Genomic DNA, 11,387 nt, shown 5'->3' on the forward strand with positions numbered 1-11,387 from the left:
AAAAAAAAAAAAAAGAAAGAAAGAAAACAAAACAAAAAATGACTTCAGACATTGCCCCATCTCCCCTAACAGAGAAGTGAAACCCTCTGTTAAGATTTTAGAGGAACTCTTTTTTTTAAATGTGTACATAAGCTCTCCTGTCATGCAGTGGTGCAATCGTAGCTCACTGCATTGACCTTCCAGGCTCAAGTGATCCTCCCACCTCTGCCTCCCAAGTAGCTGGGACTACAGGCATGTGCCATCACACTTAGCTAATTTTAAAATTTTTTGTAGAGACTAAGTCTTCTTATGTTGCCCAGGATAGTCTTGAACTCCTGGGCTGAAGCGATTCTCCTGCCTCAACCTCCCAAAGTGCTGGGATTACAGGTGTGAGCTACTGAGCCCAGCCTGGAACTCTAAAAAAAATAATGTCTGGCTGGGCGCGGTGGCTCAAGCCTGTAATCCCAGCACTTTGGGAGGCCGAGGCGGGTGGATCACGAGGTCAAGAGATCGAGACCATCCTGGTCAACATCGTGAAAACCCGTCTCTACTAAAAATACAAAAAATTAGCTGGGCATGGTGGTGCGTGCCTGTAATCCCAGCTACTCAGGAGGCTGAGGCAGGAGAATTGCCTGAACCCAGGAGACGGAGGTTGCGGTGAGCCGAGATCGCACCATTGCACTCCAGCCTGGGCACCAAGAGGGAAACTCCATCTCAAAAAAAAAAATAATAATAATAATAATGTGTATGGGCTTTTCTGCAATCTAGAGAAACTCCAAGACACTGGGACAGGGCTGACCATATAATTTGTAAAGCACAGTACAAAATAAAGATGTAGTGACCTTATTCAAAAAGTAGGAAAAAGTGTTGCTAAAGGTACTGGAATATATAAAGCTTTGCCTTTAAAAATATTGTATTACTTATAAAACATAATGAGGTATAGTGATACATGAGTAACAACATAAACTCACAAATGGCAAAAAAGTACTTTTGGTTTCATATGTCATATAATGCAATAAATCATAAGATTTCATTAATGTTACAGTATCTTGACCAGATTTTCTGAGCTCACTTTTCTCCAAGTTCATTTATCAGGTTATCAAAATTTACAGTTTTAGCAACTTTATTTTCAATCAATATAACTAATATTGAAAGCAATGTTAGTTGCCACTGGCAAATCCAAGATCATAAATAATTTCTGATTATTGTGAGCGCACAAAATCAGAGGCCGTGGCTCATGCCTGTATTCCCAGCACTTTGGGAGGCCAAGGCGGGCAGATTACTTGAGGTCAGGAGCTCGAGACCAGCCTGACCAACATGGTGAAACCATGTTTCTACTAAAAATACAAAAACTAGCTGGGTGTTGGCGGGGTACAGTGGCTGACACCTGAAATCTCAGCACTTTGGGAGGTCAAGGCAGGCAGACCACAAGGTCAGGAGTTCAAGACCAGCCTGGCAAACATAGTGAAACCCCATCTCTATTAAAAATACAAAAATTAGGTGGGCATGTTGGTTCGTGCCTATGGTCCCAGCTACTCAGGAGGCTGTGGTAGGAGAATCGCTTAAACCCAGGAAGCAGAGGTTGTGGTGAGCCGAAATCATGCCACTGCACTCCAGCCTGGGCAACAGAGCAAGACTCCATCTCAAAAAAAAAAAAAAAAAAAAATGTAGCTGGGCATCATGGCAGGCGCCTGTAATCGCAGCTATCTGGGAGTCTGAGTAGGAGAATTGCTTGAGCCCAGGACGCAGAGGTTGCTGTGAGTACGACATCATGCCACGGCACTCCAGCCTAGGTGACAGAGAGAGACTCCGTCCTAAAAAACAAAAATTCTAAAAAACAAATAATTTCTGATTATTTAATTTATAGATTTTTTTTCTTTTCTGATATGAAGCCTTACTCTGTCACCCAGGCTCGAGTGCGATGGCACGATCTTGGCTCACCGCAACCACTTTCTCCCAGGTTCAAGTGATTCTCCTGCCTCAGCCTCCTGAGTAGCTAGGATTACAGATGTGCACCACCACACCTGGCTAATTTTTGTATTTTTAGTACAGACGGGGTTTCACCATGTTAGTCAGGCTGGTCTCGAACTCCTGACCTCAGGTGATCTGCCCGCCTCAGCCTCCCAAAGTGCTGGGATTACAGGCATGAACCACCACTCCTGGCCTAGATTTTTAATTTTAAGAAGGAATTATAATTTTAATGATTGTTAATTTTAAGAAAGAATTTTCTGCTGATGGGGCTGTCACTGCAGCTAAGAGTATTTTATGGCTCAGCACTTTAGGAGGCAGAGGCAGGAGGATCACTTCAGCCCAGGAGTTCAAGAACAGCCTGGGCAACATAGGGAGACCCTGTCTCTACTAAATAAATAAATAAATAAATATTTTTAAAAAGTATTTTATGGATGTAAAAACATTGTAATACTGATAAATTATCCCCAAAATTTTGATAAATTATTTCAAAATATAAATTTCAGTGCCTTTTTTTTTTCCTCGTTTCAAGTTTTAATCAAAGCTTGTACAGGTATTAATCGACATACGACCTATGCAACTTACGACCATTCGACTTTACGACCACAATCGCTAGCCACGACTGCTCTGCATCTGGCAGCGCAAACGTTGCCCAGCTGGGCGTACGACAGTGCGGACCAGCTTCCGGCAGCACTACCATCTCCGCGTGCACCATTTCAACTGTTATCCCAGACTCGGTACAGCAATTTGTGTTTTGTGTCTTGGATATTTTTCATCAAACCCTTCCCAATAAACTTCCCAATAAACTTCTTATACATTTCGAAGCAATGGACCCAAACATCGAACTATTTGCAAGGATTGAATGGATGGCGCACGATGTGTTTCGTCCGTATCGTGAAATTTATGAAGAAAAAAAGAAACATACAATTCAGACAAAGCTCACCATGTTTATGAAAATACCAACTCCGGTAACCCCAACTGGTGCCTCAGATGACGACATCAACGATCCGCAGCCAAGCACCAGCGGCCAATAAAATGTTTCGTACATGTTTATATATTTTGATATGTTTTGCAATTGGGAAAATGTTTCCTATGGTATTTTTTACACCTGTATTTTGTATTTTTGTATGCACCTGTATTTTGTAATTTTGTATGTTTTGCAAATATTAAACTAGTTGTACTGGTAATGCAGTGCTTTACTTCAACCTGATGAATGTAAAAATAAGAAACAAAATGGTGTAGAGATGATACAAATGGCATAAAATGAACAAAGAAAATTATGATATATAACAATAATGAAAGAAAATTATGATAAAATATGACTTAAATATTTTTATAACATCATTTCACAGTACCGTACATATAGCCTACTCAACTTACGACCAAATCGTGTTACGACCGGTCTGTCGGAACCAATCGTGGTCGTAAGTAGAGCACTAGCTGTATATAAGATTACTTTATTCCTGCATCTTCTCAATTGTTTCTTCCTTGTATTTGCCCTTTTCCTTTCCTACTTGGCAAGATTTGGCTTTCCGTTCAAGGATCTTTTCGCGGTCTTTGTCCAGTTTTAGCCTAGTGATAACCACCTTGCTGGGGTGAATGCCTACATGGACAGTTGTGCCATTAGCCTTTTCCCGCTGCACCCGTTCAATGTAGATTACGTATTTCTTCCTGTAAACCTGGACTACTTTGCCAATCTGCTGACCTTTATAGTGTCCTCGTACAACTTGAACTTCATCATCCTTTCGGATGGGCATGGATCGCACGCTGTACTTCTGTCTCAGCTCTTTGGAAAGAGGGGAGGACATAATCTTCCTGCAAAAGTGGGAAGGCGCATTGAAATGCCTTTTGCAATTCTTGCTTCGGTCGGAAGTCACAAAGGGATTGAACTTCATTTTGGCAGCTCCCGCTTAGGTGATGGCCACAAAAGGGAAGAGCTAGTGCCTTTGTTTTTTAAAGATGGAGTCTTTTTCTGTGATCCAGGCTGGAGAGTGCTGTGGCTAGATCTTGGCTCACTGCGATCTCTGCCTCCCAGAGGTTGACCCCAAGAGGAAGAGGTCGCAGTGAGCCAAGATTGTGCCACTGCACTCCAGCCTGGGTGACAGAGTGAGGCTCTGTCTCAAAAAAATAAAAATAAATACATAAACAAATAAAATAAAAATAGATGATGCTGTGATTACAGGCATGAGCCACTGCACCCGGCCTATAACTTGGTATCTTATTACCACAAAGGATCTGTTCCATCAGTCTTATGGTTTCCATTTTAACATTAGTGCTGGTCAGTGTTATGTCTAAACTGCAACAGGGAGGGAGGGCATATAAGTGTCTGACCTCCCATCCCATCCTGACTGGGAACTCAGTTTTTAATTTTAATTTTTTATATAGCCAAGGACAGACAACCAGGCTTCCCATGGTGGGTTCCAGCACTGATGGCTCATGTAGCCCCTTCTCTTTCCTGTGTTTGCTGATGCTGTCACTGTCGCTGCCACCAGTCTGGGCTCAGGTTCTGGCCACTTTGGGACCCAGGAGTGTTCCAGACAGTTTCAGGCATGCATATGCTGGCAAGGCCATTGGGCCCTTTGTTCCATGTTTCTGGTGCTTGCCCTGCCCTGTGTGTGCTGTCGCCAGGTGTCCAATCTCCACTGCTCACATCCAGCCTGCATCGACCCACTGGATTTCACTTATAAAACCCAAATTCAGAGATAAAATTGTTGATATCAAGATGGAGACAGCAGAGGATTAAACCAAGGGAGGGTCCTTCTGGTACAACTGCACAGATCACATGCCCAGGAAGCTGGCTCTGCACTGTGTAGTGATGGGCAATGCATGAGACTGCTGATGCATCTCAATGCAGAATGCATGTGGCAATGCTGATTTGTATGGAGAACTAAGTTTGTTTGGAAAAATTGTTCCATGAGAATCATCATCTCTAATTGCACTGAAATTTATATTTTAAAATAATTTATCAGAATATTTTGGGTAATTTATCAGTATTCCAATATTGTCACATGCATAAAATACTAAGTGAGAGCAGTGCTTAGTGAGAAGCTTAGTGAGAGCCGTTACCATGAGAATGCATTGGCCTCCTAGAAGCAGCAGGAGGGCAGATAGAAAGGGGAGCCAGAAGACTCAGGACGATTTTAGAATCCACACAGAGGCACCTCCTGCACAGCTCCATGGGGGGCTGGCTGCTTGGCATCCCAGAGGGCACAAGAGTCCTTGGTTGTAGCTCAAAGGCTGTTCTTAAGGACTGCTGCTGCTCACAGTAATTTAGGGAATGACCCACCAGCTACGAGGCCTTCTACCTATCACCTCTAATTCCCTGCATTTTCTCTATGTGCTGCTGTCACACTGTTTCCTTTTCCTGACTTCCCTTCCACTTCAACTTTTTTCCTTCTTCTTGCTTCTCTTCCAACCCTTCCAGAGCACCTGCCCTACTCACCTTTGCAGAATGTCTGGGGGCAGGCTCAGATCTTCTTTGGTGGTAAGAAATACTTTCAGAGAAAAGTTAATTTCAGGGGAACTAGAGAGATGAAAACCCTCCTCTCATCAGCCAAGAATAAATGGGAAAAACAGGACAAAGTGGAACGGGCCTCGAAATGCAAATATCTTTTGAAGGCTTCATTGATCCAAGCCTCCAGCCTCTCAACAGCTTTCAAGGAATGTCCTCTCAGCTTCTGAAGTCACTGCCCAGGAACAAGCCTAGTACTTATGCTGAGATGAACAATGACAGCAAAGAGAATTTGCCCAGCTAATGGAACATCCCAGCCCCAGACCACGTATTGTCAGTGATGCCTCTTAGGCCACTTCTTCTAATAAATTACATGTGTGCGCAAGGTCTCAGTTAAAAGAGCATTTCACATTTATAGCTACCCTATAATGCAGGGATTATTAGCCTTATTTTAGCTATAGGATATGAGAGCTCAGAAAAGTCAAGAAACCAGTTCAAAGTCACCAGCTAGTAAGTGTCAGAGCCAGGATTCAAACCCAAATCCAATGGTGGGTTTTTTTGTTTTTTGTTTTTTTTTTTTTTTTTGAGATCTCGGCTCACTGCAATCTCCGCCTCCTGGGTTCAAGCGATTCTCCAGTCTCATCATCCCAAGCAGCTGGGACTACAAGCGCATGCCATCGCACCTGGCTAACTTTTGTATATTTAGTAGAGACCGGATTTCACCATGTTGGTCAGGCTGGTGAACTCCTGACCTCAGGTGCTCCACCCAAAATGCTGGGATTACAGGCCCAATGCTCTTTCCTCTATACTGTGGGATAACATGTCTTTTCCCTAAAGCTGCTCTTAAGCAGATCAGTGTCAGCCAAGTATATCTTTCATCATGTTTGTTAAGGTCTCGGTCCCCTGGCTTCTCCTTTTTGCCCCTTTCTTTGCCCAGACTCAGCTGCCCAGTGCTTCAAACTGGAGTGGCAGAATTTCAGGCACTCCCAGGGAGAATGGCTTCTAGTTGGCATACCTTTCTGGTTCCTCAAACCACCTATTCTAAAACGCAGTAAGATTGGGTCTGTCTGAGTGGCTGGGCATTGTGTGCAAAAACGTGGTTAATGGATACGGTGCCTACATTATTTCTACCATTTCTCAAATCCTGACTCCTTTGCAAACTTCAGGCATGAAGTCATTCCCATTTTTAAAACGGGGAGGCTGAGTGTGAAGCTGGAAGAGGCAGGAATATCCGCTGAGTTCTCCGTGGGTGAGGTGTTGGGGAGGTGTTCACATGAACACTTGTTCTGTGCCTTTCTTTCACTTTGGAAATGACTCACTGTGATTCTAGTCTTTTGTGGCGACTGGCGGGGGGCTCCCCAGGAACCCCTGACTGCAGACCTTTCCTCGGTCTCTCCACTGGTGCAGTGTCTGTGGGTCTTTGTTCAAAGGTATTTTGAGCTATCCAAATTCCAGTCCTTGCCTGCTGCCTGCCTAACTCTCTGAATGCTCTGGATCCACAGGCAACATCTGCTCCAGAGGCTTAATTCCGCATTTGGAAGGTTTCCCTTCCAAAATCCCTGGCCTGGCACCACTCCCAGCCCTAGTCAGCAGAGCTGCAGCGTTTCTGTGGCTTTTCCAGCAAGAGCTTTGTATGGTGTAGGGGGCAGCTTTGATCTCTGTGTTGCTGGGAAGGGTTGAGAATGGAGGAGACACAAAGAAGAGAAGAGAGGAGTTGTTCAGGCTCAAGACCTTACGCCCAGCACCTGAAGACTTCATGCAGCCCTGAAGAGTCAACAGACGTGATTGACACATTTAAAATGTGATTGACACATTTGGAGTTAAAGGGGGGTGTCTATTGATGCATTTTGTTATCTTTTGGAGTTAGGAAGTGTCTATGAATGCACCTAGTTTTCATCTAGTTATGAGACATTTAAATATTTTGTGATTGTATTAACGAAGGTACTATGTCTACAGTACTACTCGCTGGGTGCCCCAGCTTCATAGATTATTCTAAAGTTTTGCTGTATAATATGCCTCAGAAGAGGACAAGGCTTTTGTAACAAGTGATGACACAGGTGCTCAAAAACAAGAAGTAATTTGACAAGGTCACAGAAATTTTGTAGAGAAAACCACATAATTAACAAGGTGTGTGGATCACCTGAGGTTAGGAGTTCGAGAACAGCCTGGCCAACATGGTGAAACCATATCTCTACTAAAAATACAAAATTAGCTGGGTGTGGTGGTGCACACCTGTAATCCCAGCTACTTGGGAAGCTGAGGAAGCAGAATGGCTTGAACCCAGGAGGCAGAGGTTGCAGTGAGCCGAGATCATGCCATTGCACTCCAGCCTGGGCAACAAGAGTGAAACTCTATCTCAAAATAAAACCAAACCAACCAACCAAACAAAAAACAATCCAATAACTCCCAGACCCCCCAAATTTAACAAATTCAAGGACCTAGCTCCACATGGATCACCCTCACCTCAGAACCCTGCAGCAAGTCCTCCAGACTCTTCTATCTTGTCCCAGCCTGCAAGAGCCCTCATGCCCTCTTCCAGCAGGCCCATCTGTAGCCTTTCTAGAGGCACCAAATGTTTAGTTTGTGAATTCATCCTGGGATCTCTCAGACTTCCTCCAACATACACACTCTGACTCTAGCCTTCCTGATGTCCAGTTCTCCCCAGAGCCCCTTGGAGCCACGAGTCTCAGCAACACTCACCCCCAGCCCACCCCAACCTATACAGGGTCCAGGAACAGGACTGGGTGAAAACTCATCGCCTCTGACTGGTCACCTTCTGTAGTTTCCCTAGGGAAAAAGAGTACCTCCTGGGCTCTTGCACCCGCACCCTAGAAGGCCTCATTCTTCTCTCCCTGAAACTGGGATTGCTGGATGGAAAAATGGTCTCACACTCCTGAAGCCAGCCCTGGCTAGGACCAAGATATCCTCTGTCCCCATAAGAAGGCCTTCAATGCCAGTGAGTGATCCTCCCCTTCCATTGGCACTTTGGTAAGCAACTGCTTCCTCTCCATTCCACACGAGAGGATTTGCAAGAATAAGACCTTAGAAAAGATACCTGGGGTTCAATGGCCATGTGCCTCCACCCAGAAAGACAGTCACATGCATGCAAAGTACGTGTTCTTTAGATTATCTCTTTGGTATCTTGGGGTCTTAACTGGCTGTTGGCCCAGCACGGTCTGTAACTGTTTGAGTGTGAATGTCTAGAGAAGTCATGCTTGTTCTTAGCCTGCCATGATTCCCTCCACTCAGCACTGCTGTATGCCTCACATGTTTACAAGAAACTGCTGTAGAGGATAAAATATCTGGCTGACATCCGAACATTTTTAAAACAGAGGGCTTTATATTGTGTCAGGCAGCTCATTTTCAGTCAGATCTTCTCTGGGAGGTGTGAGGAAGGCATTCTTCAGCAACTGGTCCCCTCCCCAGGGACAACCATTGTTAACTAGTCTTTGTACCTCTATGAGCTGATCTGGATTTCAATCCTGATTCCGCTAATTATCTGGAGTTAAAAGAGGGTAGATGTAAACCAGCGCTCACCTCTGCTGAATGAATTATTGATATGCATCAAACATCTTTAAAATCCCCAGTTAAATTACTGCCTGTCCTTAACAAGGCACACTATGCAGCTTTTTGTTTGTTTGTTTTTTGAGACAGAGTCTCACTCTCATCCAGGCTGGAGTAATGCAATGGTGCGATCTCGGGTCACTTCAACCTCCGTCTCCTGGGTTCAAGGAATTCTGCTGCCTCAGTCACCTGAGTAGCTGGGATTACAAGCATGTGCCACCACACCCAGCTAATTTTGGTATTTTTTGTAGAGATGGGGTTTCATCATGTTGGCCAGGCTGGTCTTGAACTTCTGACCTCAGATGATCCACCTGCCTTGGCCTCCCAAAGTGTTGGGATTACAGGTATGAGCCACTGCACCTGGCCACTCTGCAGCTATTAAAATGCCTAATAAAGCTCTTAGCTAATGATAGGAAATGTTTCTAAGATATATTAGGTAAAAGGAGCAAGGTGTGCTTATAGTATATCTTTTTTTTTTGAGACAGAATCTCGCTCTGTTTCCCAGGCTAGAGTGCAGTGCGCAATCTCAGTTCACTATAACCTCTGCCTCCTGAGTTCAAGCAATTTTCCTGCCTCAGCCTCCTGAGTAGCTGGGATTATAGGCACACGCCACCACACCCAGCTAATTTTTTGTATTTTTAGTAGAGACGGGGGTTTCACCATGTTGGCCAGGCTGATTTTGAACTCCTGACCTCAAGTGACCTCCCTGTCTCAGCCTTCCAAAGTGCTAGAATTATAGGCGTGAGCCACCATACCCAGATGAATATCATTTTCTTTTAAGAATGAGGGTTATATATACATCTATCTGCTGTTTGTACTAATTATCATTTGAAGCATAGACAAGAAACTAATTTTGGTGTCACTGAGTCAGGAAACTGGGAGACAGGAGGCACTGGAAGACTTTCTTCCTACTATATATCCTTTTGTATTGTTTGAATGTTTTGCCATTTGTATGGTTTCTTTTACTCAAAAATAAACTTTTTTAAAAATGTAAAAAAAGAAAGGAAAAGAAACACAGAACAAAGTCCATATCCTTTAACCCAGTAATTTTACTTCTATGACTCTATCCAAATGAACCAATAAAAAATGCACCACTCAGAAGTTGTGAAACATGAGAAATACGCAGTATCTTGCATTGGGGGATGTCTCAGTAAGCTATGGGAAAATACATGAAAGGATTTTATTTAGACAATGGAAAGATGTTTACATACAGTTCTCTACGTCACTGTAAAATGCTTACTTACTATGTCAAAACAAGGATGTTATTTACTTATGTATTAAATATGTGACAGGTTTGTGCAAGCACTGTTTTTAGTGCTTATAACTATTATTGGCTCATTTGCTTCTCAAGTAATTCTCTGCGGTAGATACTACTCTCATTTTTTAGATGAGACTGAGGGATGGGAGGTGGAATTCCTTGCTCAGAGTCACACAGATAATAAAAGGCAGAGCCAGGATCCAAGCCCAGACCAAGCACCCAGAGTCCAGCTCTAGCCCCTCTCCTCCACTGCCTCCCTAAACATCTATATAAGCACAAACACATCAATAAAATCATGCATATGCACAGCATGGTTTCAATGTGTTTTCTTTTTTTTCTTTTTTGACAGAGTCTCAGCCTCCCAAAGTGCTGGGATTACAGGCATGAGCCACCGCACCTGGCCCTAGTGTGTTTTCTTAACCCTGCAAAAGAAATCATGCCAAGTGCCATCAGTGATTGCCTATAGGATATGGGATTTAAATGATTTCTTTTCCTTTTTCTAATACTTCTTTTTTTTTCTACTTTAGATATTGCACATATCTCTTTTGTCAATGGCAAAAAAAAAAAAAAAAAAAGAAGTAAAAGAAATATAATTCCTTATAACTCCTTCCTACTGACCTTAGATTTTTCTGGAGGTGGTGCTTGTGCCTCCCCAGATCTCCTCTGCCAGGAGATAGTGGTTTTTCCGCCCCATCCTGCTCACCGTCCTGGTGGCAGTTCTCTAGGCGAGATGGTCTAATTTGTCCATGTGCAGCTCAGGAGCATGATCTCCCGGTAGGTCTGACCAGCACACGGGGGACAGGGGCTGCCCTTTTCCACCCCAGACACTACTTTATCAGCAAAGCACAACTCAAGATCATGGTTAACTTTTCCAGAGCAAATGAAACATCAGCTTCTCTCACTCATAACCAATCTAGGCAAGTCCACAGTACTCTGGGCCTAGGCAGTTGCTGTTCTGAACCCAAGCACAAGACCTGATATTTATCCTAATCGATTTCTTGAAAGTTACTCTAGAAGCACAGCTCACTTAAAACCAATTCAAGTTGATGCTGTTTCTCAATGGCACCAAATCTACCCCTGCCTACAGGCCTTCCCCAGACACTCCCTACCTGGGTCCTTTTTGCCACAGATGTCACTTCCTAAGAGATACCTTCCCCGGCCATTCAG

The 11,387-nt window shown here is 43.8% G+C and overlaps 1 protein-coding gene across 1 annotated transcript; it reads right to left on the minus strand.

The window, feature by feature from the left end:
* Nucleotides 1–3,388: 3,388 nt before the first annotated feature.
* Nucleotides 3,389–3,880, minus strand: LOC116528525 (60S ribosomal protein L26-like). Its single transcript, XM_032245795.1, has one exon. The coding sequence runs from the start codon at nucleotides 3,840–3,842 to the stop codon at nucleotides 3,405–3,407; it is 438 nt and encodes a 145-aa protein (XP_032101686.1). The 5' UTR covers nucleotides 3,843–3,880; the 3' UTR covers nucleotides 3,389–3,404.
* Between the last annotated feature and the right edge of the window lie 7,507 nt (nucleotides 3,881–11,387).

The sequence above is a fragment of the Sapajus apella genome, unplaced genomic scaffold (genome assembly GCF_009761245.1).
Source record: "Sapajus apella isolate SASKATOON/1434 unplaced genomic scaffold, GSC_monkey_1.0 scaffold59, whole genome shotgun sequence".
In the NCBI taxonomy this organism is placed as follows: Eukaryota; Metazoa; Chordata; class Mammalia; order Primates; family Cebidae; genus Sapajus; species Sapajus apella.